Source organism: Fundulus heteroclitus, chromosome 9 (assembly GCF_011125445.2).
Source record: "Fundulus heteroclitus isolate FHET01 chromosome 9, MU-UCD_Fhet_4.1, whole genome shotgun sequence".
NCBI lineage: Eukaryota > Metazoa > Chordata > Actinopteri > Cyprinodontiformes > Fundulidae > Fundulus > Fundulus heteroclitus.
The window spans coordinates 11,374,175-11,391,239 of NC_046369.1; the positions used below are offsets into that span (position 1 = coordinate 11,374,175).

The 17,065-nt window shown below is 37.8% G+C and overlaps 1 protein-coding gene across 2 annotated transcripts in view; it reads left to right on the top strand.

Annotated features, from left to right (window-relative positions):
• Positions 1 to 17,065, top strand: part of LOC105916645 (BMP/retinoic acid-inducible neural-specific protein 3) — a 75,226-nt gene that overhangs the window by 18,733 nt on the left and 39,428 nt on the right. The window contains exon 2 of one of the 2 annotated variants that reach the window (XM_036141021.1): positions 491 to 856. The exons of the other annotated variant lie outside the window; for it this stretch is intronic. Coding sequence (XP_035996914.1) covers positions 636 to 856 — 221 coding nt within the window. The 5' untranslated portion in view covers positions 491 to 635. The remainder of the gene's footprint in view (positions 1 to 490; positions 857 to 17,065) is intronic. 2 annotated transcript variants of the gene reach the window in all.

Sequence of the window (17,065 nt, forward strand, 5' to 3'; positions counted from 1 at the left end):
ACTTGGCTCTAAAGGGGGTGGGGTAAACGATAGGCTGTGAGTAACCAGGAAATTGGATTGAGATACTATCGTTTCAAACACTTTCACCTTTATAACTTCTGTGACCTTTAGCAATTCAAGCTCTGTCATTTCTGTCAGGAGGAGGTACCATAGGGAAACTCGATCGAGCAGGCTGAGTATCTTATTGGCAAGCAAAGTGTGCTTTATTGATAACTGAAAATAGCCATGAAAAATATAACACTCCAAACTGTTTCTTTCCCCTTGATATTAATAATGCACTCCTTTGGTCTTCCTCTAGAAATGATGATATATTGTCCAGCCCTTAATAAGAGGTCACCATATTGGTTAGAACACACATTTCATCCTATGTATGCAATGAAATGCATTTATATTTAAGTCTTTCAGCTCTTTATCTGTATTGTTTTCATAACGTCTCTCCTGGCTGCCATGTTGCTTTTGTCTGTAACTGTGTTTATTTTATTTTTTTTAGGTGTTTGGGGGGCATTGAGGTGATGCAGGTCCCTCGGTTATCCCAGTGGAGGAGCCAGCTAATGACGGGTGTATTTGTCTGCTGAACGTCCCCCATCACCACCAGCCTCCATCCCTCCTTCCCTCCTTCCCACCCTCCATTGCTGATGGCTCTATGGGGCATCATCAGCCTCAGCCTTCATTGCTGGGTGTGTTTACGATCCTTTGCAACAGCAACAGCTGCTCCAGCCAGCCTCCCTAATGACAAACCCGGGGGACCTCTCGACTGGCTCCTTTCAGATAAGGGGCCCTTCCACCACTCCCCAGAGTACATCGACTTTGTGGAGAAGAACCGACAGGGCTTCTCCACCAGATACAAAATATACAGGTGAGTTATGCTCATGTGATGAAAAGGTGCTTTAAACATATCTACACCTTCAAATAACATCTTCACCTTTATTAGATATTTGACAAATATCCCTTTAGTTTCACAAAATTAATTCCAAAGTTGCCTTTCAAAATATCCTATGCCTGTCAGAGCGTTTTAACATCAGTAGGTCAGTAAATATTGGAATTCATACAACTTGACATCTTTTTCTTAATCACAGGCTCTGTAGTAAATGTGAAGCCACAGCTTATCCACATCTGAAACCCTCCAGCTATTTTATTTGATTAATAAAAAGAGAAAATGACAGCCAGGGGACTTTGTTCTAAAACATTTAGTTTTTTTTGAATTAATGCAGTCATTTCCACTGAATATGTACTGCCACTGCAAACAAAGTGTAAGCTATAAGACTCTAGAAAAATATATTTTTAAGTCTGTAATATGGAGTCTGAACCATCCTGCGTCCTCCCACTAAGGCTGAACACTTTCTGCAACACTTGCTAGTTATCATCTCAGTGATGCATATTTTAAAAAGTGTAACAGAGAAAAATCCCCTTTATAGACCCCTGACCTTCCAATGTGTATTCTTCATTTTCAACAGATGGGCTACCCTATATTCAACCTTGTATGGCACAATAATGGTGTAACAAATAGATTAATAAATGTTTGTTGCAAGAATATTTAGATATTCCAAGAGTGACTTCTGCTGAAGTAGTCATACCTTCTAAAGTTCTGAAAAAAACAAACTGAAACAAAACATCTAAAAACTGTGGCATCCATATTAGATTAGATTAGATTAGATTAGATTAGCTAATATGTTATTGTCCCCATAGGGGAAAATTGTCTTGGACTACATGCGATAAAAATAAAAACTGCCACCATAAATTAGAATAAATAAACATCAAATACACATATTACACCTTACACCACAGTAAGTACAGAAAGAAAAACATGTACTGCACATTAAAAACATGAAAAATACACCAGACTGCATAAATGCCAACAACCAATACAGCAAACTAAATCATCAAAGCAGCCTTCATAAGTCCACACTCTATATGGGTACATTGTTTATTAATCTGATGGAGGTAGGAATGAATGAATATTTATAACTATTAAATTTGCAAATGGGCACACTATATTGTTTGCCAGAAGGCAGCAATTCATATTGTGAATAGAGGATATGAGAGGGATCAGACTGTACTATTTTAATGCAGACCCCTCACTCAAATCTAGTCTTCAGAAGTCACATAAGTGTTACATTTGATCCACTTTTAAGTAAGTTAACAGTATAATGCAGCTGTTCGGTGAAGGCCTCAGATGTTTAATAGAGCATATGTGAATGAACAGGATTATGAAAACCAAGGAATACACCCAGCTAGTCAGGAAAAAATTGGTAAAAAGTTGAAAGTAGGGTTAGATTATAAAACTAGATCCCAAGTGTTGGGCTGCTCATGAAAAGCATTGTTTGTTAGATCATAAAACACTGGAAACAGAATACCACAACTGCATACCTACCAAGACATGGCCGTTCTGAGTCTAGGCAAGGAGGAAATTAATCAGAGAAACATCCATGAGGGCTAGGGCAACTCTAGAGCATCTGCGGTTAAGATGGAGAAACCTGTTAACATAACTATTAGTTTTGCAATCCACAACATTTTTTATGGAAGATAAGCCAGAAGAAAGCTGTTGTTGAACAGAAGAAAGATGTTGTATTTGCAGTTTTCCTCAAACTACTAAGGCAATGAAGCCAACACATGGAAGAAAGTTCCCTGGTTACATTAGACCAAAGTTCCAGATATGCTCATGCCTCCGGTACTAGACCTGCTTGAAAAGTTTGGACTAATGTCTGGATATAAACTGAACTTTAATAAAATTATTCCCAGTTAATAGTGCAGCTACAGCCTCCCCACTTACTAGTTTACCATTCAAGATGTCACCGCAAGGATTTCAGCACCTGGGAATCCACGTGACTAAGAATTACAACTTTTTTTATTTATTTATTTTTTACTTACAGCACTGGTCCATGCTGCCAATTTCTTTAGCAGGATGGATCAGCTGTATCAAGATGAATGTGTTATCAAAATGGTTACCAATAGAGCAGGCCTCATGTAGCTCTTCTTTTTTGTATTGTCTTTTATGCCTTCCCCCAGCAACATCTCCTGTATCTTACACTAAGAATATAATTGTTAGAATATTGGCTTAGATTATGCAACATTTTGAGATTCAAGGATTACCTCTTTTATCACCAATACAATCTAATCTTCTATTTCCACCTTCACTTTATTCATCACCATTTCCCTAGTTTTCCAACAATTTCTGCTTCCACTTTGGCTGATAGATTGCTAGAAATCAGTCCCACATCAAAGAGTACCATATCAAAACTATTCAACCATCTAATGTCCAATTCAACTTCTGGGTCTAGCCGTCTTTGCGTTACTTGGTCTGACAATCTCAATATTGAGATTGATAATGAAATGTGGCAAAATATTCTAAAACACATTCACTCTTCATCAATTGCTGCACGACACAGAATTATCCACTATAAAGTAGTCCAGAGTACACTGGTCCAAAAGTAAACTGACTCGAATATTTTCTGAGATGGATTCAAGCTGTGTGAAGTGTGGTTTGGGCTCAGCCACTCTCAGTCATATGTATTGGACCTGTCCCTTCTATCCCACTTTTGGAAGTCTGTTTTTGACTCACTTTCTGTAACCACCTTGACCACAGTAGAGCCTTCTCCACTCATTGCTTTATCAATCAAGATCAAACGATCAAGAAGGTTTTTTGTCACTGTGTGTTACCATGGGGAAATCTTTGTCAGGGCATACTCTGGCTTAGGACGCACACAACAAACAATAAACAATAAGCGATGGGTGAAGGTAATAATATAACGAACAATACATACAGTTGTTGTTTTTTTTTTTAAAAAGCAGAGCATGCAATATAGTCTTTGTGGTCTGCTAGTACTCGCACTGAGCTCCCCCTTGTTCCCTAGTTAAAATAGCGTACACCCCCTATCTAACCTATAACAAATATAGTAGCCCAGAATACATTAAGTCCATTGGAAGCTCTATTTTTTTCTGTTTAATTAATTTATATTCTGTTTGTTTTATGTAGCCTCTGTTTGTTGTTCTGTGTTTATTCTTTAGTTATGTACTTCTTATCCATTTACTTATGGAATTTTTTGCTAGGTTTTTTGTGTCCTTTGTTTTATCTGTGGCTTTTGTTTTATCTTTTATTGGTTTGTGTTTATTATTCAACTTATGATTTCATATTATAACATGAATGTCTATATATTGTGTTCATTGTTATGTCAAAATAAGAAATAAATCATGACAAAAAGGAAAAAAAAAAAAAAAATAGACCAAAATGGAACTTTTTGGAATGTATGCAAAGTGCATTTTGTGGCAGATTACTTATACGGATCATGCTGTCCACACAGGGAACTATAGTGGTAGCATCTCAATAGGGTACATATCATGGAAAATCCACTTTTTTGCCCTAAATACATTTTGTTGTGTACTTCGAGTCGCTATGAATGCAGGAATTTATAATGTAGTCTGTTCACGAGCTGCGTAGATATCTTTGTATTGTTTTGGGGCCTAATTTTTCAAGCTGTTCAGTTTTACCTGTTTTCTATTACATTTTTTTAACAATTACATTGCAGTATTTGCAAAACTGCTAAACAAGGTCACAGTCCAGCTTAGAAAACTCGCAAATCTATAATTTTTAATTGTCGTAGCGATTCTGTAGTCCAAGCTGAAGAATGCCGAAACTACAAGTTGATATGTCAAAACGTTTGATTTTTCATCACACCGTCCCCCAGCATACTATAAAAAATGGCTGATCAGGCTAGATCAGCTCTGAAACCTGGAGGGAGGATGGGTGTGAAGTGCCTCCTTTAGATTTAAAGAGACAGTACCAACACAAGTTGCTCTCAGATTCACCTCAGAACAGGGGTAAAAAGGGGGAATGTGGGGGTATATTAATGAGGAATTCCGACCAAAGCATCGCAGTTCCATTTTACATAGTTCACAATGAATGATTTAAATGTGAAAAGGAAGAACTGAAAAGCATGATATTTCCCCTGTAAGCAGAGACAGGGAAGCTGGTCAGAGTTAATGGGAAGATAGATGGAGAAAAATTCAGGGCTGTCCTGAAAGAAAACCTCAGAGACAGCAAAAGACTTAACACTGAGCAATGACCCTTTGCATTCAGTTAAAGCTAAAATGGGATGGTTTATATCAAAGCTAGCACATTTATTTGATACTATAAGTGCAGTCTAATTCCATATCTAATTCAGGCTGAAATCAAAGACTTGGTCAAAAACGCTCTCCATTAGATCTAAGGCTAAACTAAAGTCATCTGCCTAAAGTGGGTAAAAACATACAAGAACAGGCTTTTAGCCATATTTAAGGTATTGGCTTTTCAAATCAGATTTTATTCAACCCAAATTTAAAGACATGGATTGTTTTTATGTACTCTTTAAGATTATTACATTAGATTGTTCCTTCAGATAATATCCCAATAAAATCTGCTGAAATTTATGATTTTAATATTACAAAATACAAAAATGTTCAAGGGTATGATTACTTTTGGAGGTTATTGTACAGTGTGTATTCTCCATATCCAATTACATTTTCTGATACCTTAGTGCCAGAGAAAAGTCCTCTTGATTTGAAATAAGTCACCATTAAGAAAATAAAATAACAAAAAACTTAAATGTATTCTGCATCCAAATGAATAATAATTTAATTAATATGGTGGGAAAGAATCAGGAAAGGAGTGTATTTTATTTAGCATTTTATTAATTACTTTTATTGCACATACATTTTATTAATTGATTTTACTATACATACTATGCACAGAGGCACATTTAGGACTTTCTGATACATTTAGAAATATTTGAATTACCTTTCCTGTGCTTTAAGTGATTTTCCTAATTAATGTCCAACTTATGGAGGCAAAAGAGAATGGAGCTACATTGCTGATATTGCAATGTGGTCAGGGTGCTTTTTAAAACCTCTTTTATGGTTGGGTTGATGGGAGGCTGCGTTATTTGGCTTGGGTCGTCATGCAGAAAAGATTCCTCACAGTCAGGGTTTACACAATCTGGCGCATGAAGACAGAATCATGATGTGTTACATGCATGCATGAGGCTATCAGATGACTGTATATCACATTCTGCTGGCTTCCAGAGCCACAAGGTTTCACGTGACCATGATGTCAAATTAGATTTGTTGATTAGTGCTGTAAAAGAAAAGAAGATTTGTCTCGACAGCAACACAGTCTGAGGTGTTTGAACACAAGCGTATTAGCTGAGATTGTGTCATGAATCATATCCATCGTCACTAAGGAGAATGTTGTCCGGGCTCCTGGAAATGGATGGACAGAATTCTTGACATCTATGGGTCGCTGTAAGGATGCTTTATTGCTCATGTGATCAGTTGCCATGTTAAAGCTTTTTAATATTTCCTTCTCTGGCAAATGGCAGTGGTCCATTGGAGCAGAGCTGCATGGGCGGCAAGATTAATAGTCTTATCATGTGGCCAAGTGATTAGTGAGCTCTTAGTACTTATTACTCTGCATTATCACAGAATCCCCTGAGAGGTTTCTGTCAGCTGCAAGGTTGTGTTTGAAGCCCACTAGATTACCACAATGCGGCACTGATTAATAGTGTTGATATTAAAAGGAAAAACTAACCTAAAAAGTAAATAGCCTGTAAATCTCCCCAAATTGAATTCACTTGGATTCAGTCCCATTCAATCTCACAAACCAAACTAGGCAGCTTTGGGATTGTAACTATTTTGGCAAATAATAGCTTCTTTTAGAGCCAGTGTGGGGGAACCATGGTGATGATTTTGTGAGGTGGACTGAACAAAGAAAAAAGGTCATTTTTAAAAATAGTTTACTGAAAATATATATATATATATATTTTATGAGAGCTGCTCTAACCCAGTAATTCCTGTAATTCTTGGCATTAAAAGTGTAACTTCCTGCAAATACTGCCATTTGCTCTCAAATGGTTTTGACTGTTTTAAGATAATATATTGTCAGTTATACTTTGGTATTTCTCTCATTGAGTTTATAAACAGTTTATATAATCAATTATTAAAACGTACAGTCTGGTTCATAATACAATTTGCACAAACTGAACCCATGAAGGAAACTCAATTGTTTTAAAGCGTCAGACATCAATCCATAATATTAAAAAGCTGTGTTTTTTTCTGAACTGTTGTGAAACAGACTTCCTTCAGTGTCTGTTTGAGATGACTGAGTTGTCACGTATCATGTTTATTGACTACTTGACTAGATTTACTCAATAAGTGTTTTACCTGGGCTTCAGTTTGACTCAAGAGTGCAAGCGTGGCTGTTTTTTAGGAGTGAAATTTGCCATGGGAGCTTATTGCAGCAAGGTCTTTTGCGATATGTAACACCTGGTGTTCCCTACAACCAAAGCCATTAAAATCACTACCTAAAGTGATTAACTTCTCTCTCTGAGTAGGAGGGCATTGCTGACAGCACAATTCTATAATTCTTGGCTGACCAGTCAGGCTTGTTGTGTTTCTTGAAGGTGAAGACATTTGGCTTAGGTGGAAATAATATTTTTTACCAACATATACAATCTGTGTGAGACAGGGTCTGAACACCGTGTTATTTTTTTTGTCTTGTCTGGGCTTTACCAGATGTCTGATTTTAGAATGCTTGTTAACTGCCTATTTTAGCCTTTCCCCCAACATGTCACCAAGTGTCTCTTTTTACACAGCACACAAAATGTTGCCACCATAGTTGTTAAGAATGCAGCTGGAGAACCCGATGTTCAGCCGAACACAGGTCTCCGTTTTTAAAAAGTTTATTGCAGAATGTGAGTAATGGCAGATGAGGCAGGTGAACAGTAATCGACAGCAGACTAGAGGATGCAGGCGGGGTGACTGGCAGAACAAAACTTCAACAGGTGCAGTAGGCAGTGACAGACTTGAACCAGAGATGAAGGCAGAAGCTGACCAGAACAGGCAATGCAGACCGAGGAACCACCAGAAGGGTCAGAACAAGGTGCTGGAACTCATGGGGAGACAGGGCAGACTTGTGCAGCATGCAGACACTGGCAGCATACAACAGTGAAGCCCGAAAACAAATAAAACAGAGGAGTCCAGCTAGCTGGGCACACAGAAACTGGTAGAGGCAATACATGAAACAAGACGAGACGTTCTGGCAGTGAGGGGATGAAAGAGGCAGGCATGTGTAGGCTGGTGAACAGGTGAGCAGAGTTGACAGTAACTGGTGACAGAAGGTGGAGCTGAACTGAGCTGGTTGACTGGAGACTGAGGAGTGGACTCAGCTGATTGGGTGGGGACAGATGGCTGTTGGCTAAGGGGAGTGAAAACTGATTAGTCTAGAAAAGTCCAAAACAAATAAACAAAGACCTAAATTATGACAATAAATATGACTTTTTAACTTTGGTGAGTTTGGGTGCAGCCGAAAATGCCAAAATATATTTAAATATAAATATAATAAATAAATATAAAACATTATTGTCTTGATGTTGCTTGGGAGTCCCCTGGTAGCAGTTCTATGCATGCATTTACTTTGGCCTCATGCTTTCAGTCTCGTTCAATAGTTGTAGGAGTAGAGACATATCCATGTCTGCATTGCTGTACATCTCAGAACTGATTAAATTTCTCATTGCCAAAAATGTTGTTTTTTTTCCTCATTGTACTACAAAGAGAGAAAAACCTATAATTTGGAATTTAAAAAATGTAAGCCTACACACAGACCACATACTTAAATCAACAGAAACTCTATAGTTTACCCTGATTTAGCATTGCATACCAAGATAATTTAAAAAAAACTGTTTGTTCTAAATGTGGTCTAAGCTTAGAATAAAAAAAATCTGTAAGAACAACCAAACGCACATGCAAAAATGGTAGAAAGCTAAAACTCAAAATCAGCTTAATTTGAATCAGTAAGAATGAACCAATCTTACCCAGTATTCTGCCGTGATGTTAAAGTAACAATATGAAACTGTGGAAAGAGAGTTGAAAATTGAGAGGAGAGTTGTGATATTTAAATGATTGCAATGTGCTTGTGGATGGTAATAGCGCACATTTCCATCTAAAGTGCTCTTAAACAATTATAGCTTCACACCTGTGCTCTAACAAGATACTCTCTGTAAATGACCAGACATGAATTTGGGTTTGTTTTGATAAAATTAAAAAAAATTCAACGTGAATCATGATTTCTACCCAAAACTACTAGTCACAGCACTTCTGAACTTATTAAAACAACTTATCAATCGGCCCAATAACACAGAGATGATGCATCTCTGGCAGAATATTTTTGTGACAGCTATATAATGGGTTTATTTTTAGTTGTGAACAAAGTTTTTGGCTAAATCTATAAAATCATCACTGGTACCAATTAAGTGTCCTGAATTTTGTAGTATAGTTGGAAACTTTTAATTGTGTGTAGCTCTTCTAGGAAAGACTGTGCTGGTAATTAAGTTGTTTTTTTTTCAAGCATAACCCATTCTAATGTTTTTGAATTTATTTTCAATCTTGACTAAAAGTGATCTAAATCGGCACTTCTTATAAAAAAAAAAAAAAAAAGAAAATTCAGATATATTCTGATCTTAAATTTTTGGTCCAACTATATCAGAATTTTCACATAGGTGTCATTGGATTACTTAGACATAGTGTATTTTAGACATGATTCCGACAAAAATAAGTGCTTTTTAAGAGGATTTTTTTTTTTATCAGTTATTCAGTAAGCACTATGCTAAGCAGAGGCCCTTGATAGAAAACAACTATGTTCGGCATACATCAATTGTAATGAGTTTGCACAAGAAATAATGATTTTAGACTTGTAGAACATTAACTTTGATGTACCTCCCAAGGTTTTAACAAGTGGCTGTGTCTTTTTTTTTCATATTCACTGCTTGCACATCAATAAATAATGAGCTAAAACAGCAGGATTCCAATAATTCACCTGAGACGATTTATTTTACAAACCTGACCACATATGGTACGCCCTCCCTCTGAGGTTGATGAGATCAAAACGAAGCAACTTTCTGTTTGATATAGCAGGCACTTCAAGTACAGTGAACAACAGCAGATTTCCTAAACCACAGGGGAGTCTGCAGAAGCTCTGAACAGAGTTGAGGTGAGAGTTTTAGAGCAGACTCTCCCCACGGTGCTTCTTAACATCCCAGTGCTACATTCTTGCTTATGTTTGTCATATCATCTCTTTTCCTGAAATCCCCTCTGAGGGTTTTAAAAGTAGTAGTTGTCACTTGAAGCAAAATGTGGTCCTAAGGGTTCTTTAAACACATATTTGACCTTAACCTTAAGACCACTTTTCACCCAATTGTTATTATTTTATAAACCTGAATAAATTATATCAACTCTTTAGATTTTAGTCACACTCACTAATTTAGTTTATTGTTGTAGGGAATGAAAGATCAATATTAACATTACAAAATACATAAATATGACATTATTAATCTATTGTACTGTTTTCATAGTTATTTAGATTCCCAGTGGTTCAGTCAGTATGAGTGACAGCGTTGCAGTTCCACACACTACTCTTAAAGACTGCACAATATTTCAGACTAAAATAATGAAATGGACTGGATTTAGTATAGACCTTTCTTGTCCCAAGGCAAATAAAACCTAGTACTTACTTTGGTGATTCATTAACTTCCCCCTAGAGCTACCAAGAACTTGGCATTTTGAATGAAACCTCCCCACACCTTGAGATTGCATTGTATTGAAATCACAAGAACCTTCTTCAGGGTGTTTTTTTATTTTATGAAATACCTTTTTTGAAATTAAAGATTACCCTAAAAAAATTAATAACATCAGTCTGAGAAATTGTTGCAGTTTTCTGCAAACTATATCATAAAGTACAAAAATTATGTTTTGCTAAATATGGGCAAATTAGATTTTTACTTTATTTAGCTCCTAATTTCACCAAGGTGCTGATGTATGGGAGCATTCAAAACATCCTTTTGGTTTTATACTTGCTTTAATAAGTATATGATAAGTGCTCCCAAACTACTAGTACTAGTACAATGCTGACTAGTATAATATTCTCTTTTTCCAGCAATCCCTATTTTATTCTCTTGTGTTCTAACACCCTGTCATACTATTTCATGTTTATCTTGCATCCAATGGCAAAAGAAGATGACTTTAAATTAATTTCACCTTGTTTGATACTATGGCTTATCCAATTAAACAGGGTCTAAAATTTCATGGTATAACCATTGTAACTTCATATATAATGTCCATAGACATCACTATTATGGACATTTTGGTAGAACTACAATATTGTTGCAAAGATGACCTGATAATCTAATGTGTGGTACAGATGCTTTCTCTTCACTCATGAAGATTTACTGACCTCTGCATAATTAATAGTTCGGTTCTTTACAACAAGAGGACAGCGGTAACTGTCATGGTGCAGCCTTGCTGACTGCACCCTGAGCATTTCCTGGCTCCTTCTTCCTCAGTGCAGCCCTGATTAGGCCTGTCAGGCTCTAATTAACTATGGACTGGCTCCACCTGCTCACTTGGCTATAAGACTCACCTCAGTTTGTTCCTCGCCGCCGGCTCCTCGTCTTCAGTGAATACTAACACCAAGCCTGTCAAGTCCTGTTCACTTATGCCTTCACCTACACCAAGCCTGTCAAGTCCAGTTGTTCGTCCGTCTCTACTCGTCTGCCAAGTTAAGTACTTGTTTTGCTGCGTTGCTGGATCTCTGCTCCTATGTCTTTGTGGTTCTCTCATCTGCTGTCCTGGTTCGGCAGCAGCCCAGCGCCTCCAGATTTCTCTCTGTTGCCCTGTAGGTTTTTCTGCAGCATCTGAGTCCAACGAACTCTGTCAAAGCTCAGTTGGGATTAATTGTTGCCCCTGCGTCCAATGAACTCTCTTTATGCTGCACCACAGGGTTTTCAGCAGTCCGCCTCAAGATCCTGTCTGTCATCTCCGGTCTGTTCCGGTCAGCCAGCTCATGCACTCTTCACTCTCCGTCTGGTAACTGTCTGGCTTATGTCGTCCACAAGCCACTACTTGCAATTAACTCTCAAACCAGCTGTGTGTGTGTGTGTGTGTGTGTGTGTGTGTGTGTGTGTGTGTGTGTGTGTGTGTGTGTGTGTGTGTGTGTGTGTGTGTGTGCTCTGTCTGGGTTCATCTAAGACAACTCATGACAGTAACAGCTTTCTGAATGATTCGGCAAACATTTATTTGACCACTTCTGGGACTTCCTGGACTGGATATGTTAATGTTTGAGTTACTACATATTAAAAAAAAACCGCAAAACATGCAAAGTATTTCCAGCTTTTTGGGATTTATTCTTAAGACACACTTCAAGCACAGATGGACACTGAGTCTGATCATTTGGGTCAGAGGAAACTACATTTTATTTGCCTGATTCTCTGGGTCAGGCAGGCAAAGATTTGGTCCAAGAGATTCTATCCAACTGGTAGGGTTGATCCAAGTTCTCTGGGTTGGACAGGGGTCAAAGCCAGGGAATGCAAGACAGGCACGTAGGTGTCTAGTGCAGGTCAGGCAGGGTTGAGCAGGCAGGGAAAGGTTGGGCAGGTAGAGCAACTGGACAAGGGAGAAAACACACAGGTTACTACTTGACTGAGGTAGATACATGGCCTGAAAGCTCAAAATAGGACAACTACATCCTCCGGAAAAAAAGTCTGCCATCCACCTGCCCAGCAAGGATAAAGGGCACTATTTTGAAGGACCAAATTGTTTTGGACAGAAAAGACAGATGGTTTGAGAGATGGCTGAAGGAAACCAAAACGAGAAAAAAACAATTTTAAACAAAGGACAGCTCATGTTTCAACTTTAAAAAACCTACAACACAGCTATATAGATTTAAGTGACTGAAAAGTCCAAAATTGTAAAAAGACTTTCAGAGGGATACAGCACTCTTGAAATTGCCAAGCTATTTGCGCGTGACCATCAAACCTTTTGCTGCAAATAGTCAACAGGGACGCAAGAAACGTGTTGAGAAAAAAGCTGCAAATTTACTGCCAAAGATTTGAGAAGAATCAAATGTGAAGTTATCATGAACCCAATATCCTCCGGCGCTGTCATATTCCAGAACTTCAACCTACCTGGAGATCCCAGAAGTCCAAGATGTTAAGCGCTCAGAGACATGGCCAAGGTAAGGAAGTCTGAAACCCGACCACCACTGAACAAGATATAAGTTGAAACGTCAAGACTGGGCCAAAAAAATATCTGAAGACAGATTTTTCAAAGGTTTTATTTATGGACTGAAGAGATGAGAGCGACACTTGATGGACCAGATGGATGGGCCTGTGGCTGGATCGGTAATGGGCACAGAGCTCCACTTTGCATTAGACGCCAGGAAGGTGGAGGCGGGGTACTGGTATAGGCTGGTATTATTAAAGATGAGCTAGTTGAACCTTTTCGGGATGCAGATGGACTCAAACTCAACTCCCAAGCCAACTGCCTGTTTTTTAGAAGACACTTTCCTCAAGCAGTGGTACAGTGAAAAGTCTGCATCTTTCAAGAAGACCATGATTTTTATGCAGGACAATGCTCCAGCACATGCCTTGAAGCACTCCACTGTGTGGCTAAACAGTAAAGGTCTTATAGATGAAAGATTAATGACGTGCCCCCTTCCTCTCCTGACCTTTTTTTTCTTTTTTGGAAATGGCTGAAATGTTTTTTTGTCTTACTTTAACAGATGAAAATAAACAAGTAACATGGGTTTCATTTTTAATTTAGTTGTATAAAAATTCTGCAAACTAATAGTTGCCCAATAATTGTTCACACATAGATATTCTCCCAATAAAGCCAAAATCTCACTTTTACTTTCTTGAAAATTCCGGTTTGAGGTTTATTGACATTTTGGATAGACCAAGAGCAAAAGGCTTTCCTTACAAAAAAGCTGAGCAAAAACAAAGCATAAAACACCAAAATAACAACAAATACGGCAGCAGGATGTGATAGTCTTTCATAAAAACGAAAGAAACCAAGGTGAGCTACTGACGTATACATTTAAAAAAAGTCAAATAACATGGCTATGCACCTTTAACTGTGGCGTTATAACATCAACTTAAAAGTTTCAGTCAAGTGGTATACATTTTTCTTTCAGGGATAAGCTGAATTTTCATAATATAAAAACTGTGGAGTGCTCATAAAAATTTAATAAAAGACATAGAACCAGAAATACATAGAAAAAATGTAGGCGGAATTTATCTTTACTAAGCTTTATTGATAAACACATGAAAATATGATCTACATGGTCTACTTGAACAATGTGAGATTTTTTTTCATTTGTAGCATATCTACGAATTTGTTCTCCAACAGAAATAAAAGGCACCTGTTTTTTTATGCAAGTATCTACTTAATGCTGATGGTAGTCAAAAAAGAAGTTCCTTTCAGCTATCAGGTACAGGAGGACATCACAAAAATGCCTTTCCAGGGTGTGGACTGCTTCTTGTGCTTGGTCAAACAGAGCACACACTTCCTCCTCCCATAGGATGCACACTTACTGGGATCATCCTGTGGAGTACAGTGCACTGGCAAATGTCCCCTCGATGCTTTGGGCATACCTCTGGTACATCTGGCACATTACCATTACAAACGAGGGGAAAAAAAGTTATCTTGTGCAACTTGCTGTACTTCACATATAGCAACTTCTCATGTCAAATTCATACAATATTTAACACAAGCCAGTCAATCTAACTGCAGTAAAACAAACTGACTTACAATAATATTATAGGCACCGTTTCTTTTTTTTTGCCAAATGTGTGAAAAAGAAAGCAACAGTGAAACTCCCAGTGAAACCTTAAAAAAGTTTATTCAAAGAAAAACTACTTCTAGAAATTTGAGTTTCACATGGTCTATCCACAAAACATTGTATTTATGTGCACAATGCTTGGATAACCTCAGTCACAGGGAAACCAAACTTTCTTTAATAGATAAAAACGAAACAAAAGAGCATAATGCATCACAGTTTTATACAGATTTACGTTGAATTTATATATTTTACTTTGTTATTTATTGTATATAACAATTAGGTTACTTACTCTTCAACTGGATCCAGAAGCACAAGGTAATCCAGCACCTCATCTCTCTTGGACAGGTTCATCTTCTTCTGCTTTTGGACGCTTCTGTATTAGTTGACCCCAGAGGCTGTGCAATATAATTTCCGGTTCAGCGAATACTTTCGTGAAGTCAAATAAATCAATCCAGTAAATGTATCACAATCTGCACAATTATGCACAATAAACCATTTGTTTTTTTGCTGATTTGATTCAGTTTTTAGCCTTTTATAGCATCTTACAAATTCCTGCTAGCATCTCCGGTCGAAGCAAGCCAATATTTTGTCCTGTAATTCTGTTTGGGATGTGCATGCTGCTCTCTGATTGGAGAACCATGCACTGCATCACCAAGATGCATGCTAGCATTGGACACTGATTTTCACGGGTTAGGGAGAGCAATCAACTTGTCAATGGTATCTGCGAAAAGGCTACGATGATAGCTTTTATGGATCAAAAGTCACATGCTAAAACGTACAAAATACTCTGTGAGGTTATATACGACCTCATAGACACCGAAGGGTTAAAGTCTTCTTGTTGGTGACATTGGTCTTTTCACGGCCCAAAAAGCAGACAAGAGTGCAGCAAGTTAGGGAATGCACATACTTCTTATTTCCTTTTAGGGATCTTCTTGTCCGCCTCTGCAAAGAGCTCATTAGGTGAACTATGTTTAATTCTTTTGGCTGTGGAGGGGCTCACGCATTACCATGTTTCATCATAAGACATATGAAAATGGCAATTGCCATTTTTGACACCAGGTGGCGTATTTCTATGCCACCTGGGGGCCATTATGCCACTGTGTGTAAAACGCAACACATGCTGTTTTCAATGTCAGATGGCATAATTTTGTGCCAGGTGGCATCATTTTATGGCGGCTTTTTATCTTATTTTGCACATCAACAAACTACCCCAATTTGAGTTAAAGACCTTGCAATACATGTCTTGATATCATGACCCAAATAAAACATGTTTTTAGATCCGCCAACATAAATGATGAGATAGTAGAAGTTGTCTTTTTAGCAAAATATGTTCTTGATGCACAATTTTGGTTTGAAGGTCCATCCTCTACTACAGAGGAAAGGTTGATTGGAAGTGACAACATTATTTTCTGTTCTGTTCCTCCTCATGCACAGTTCAGATCTCTGCTAAATTCTAATGAATGCTCAATGACAGGAGAAGATGAATTACCAGATTCAGTTCTTGCAGCTACCTCAGCAGTGATAGAGTAATACATTTTCACCATGTTATGCTGCTACTCAATTTCCTGCATTTCTTACTGATTGAATCTGAAGGAAGTTTAACTAGTGCGTTGAAGTAAATGAAGGAAGGTTTGTGTTTTTGAGGATGTATGAGCATATTTGAGTTTGTGTGCTTTGTGGATTCACTGGAAAGCATCCCCATGGCTTTGAATACAAACACAATGTGGGCCTTCCGCCTGAGCCACCTGTTCACAGCAAATGTTGCCAAGGGAAAGCTGCCATATCCACTCGGGTGAAGGTTGGAGGGATGACATAGATTTGGCCTTTTTTCTAGGTATGCTTTATTGGGATAATATATTTGATAATTTGATAGCAATACAATCTGATATTATATTTCAGACTGGAGTAAAAAGGGTGGGTAACTGTTTAGCTAGAAAAAATAGAACAAGATAAAATAACTCTTGAATGGTAAAAAAAAAAAAATATTTGCTTAATCAAAGGTAACATTTAATTGAATAATTAACTTCTTGCTTGCACCTCACTGAAAGTAGTTGCAAAATGTGCGGCACCTTTTCTTTTAACCAATAATTGTTTTATGTACTGAGTTGCTCTGTTCAGTTAACACATAAATGACCACAAAGGTTCACAGTATAAGTCTGGACAGGTGTAACATGACAATTGGTATAAAACTATGCATTTGTAATTGTTTTTTTATGTAGTATTTAAAAAGTAAACCTCAAGCTGTCTTAAAGGAGCAATAAGCATAATTGCACTACTTGGTGGACTGTTGAGCAGTGTCTGTTGACCAAAACAAGATGTGTGACGAGCCACTCCTCGCTGTACCTCCACTCTAGCTGCAACCCGGCCTCCTCTTTCCCCTCCCCTTCTCACCCATTGCCTTGTATTTGCATTTATTGTTATGCAATT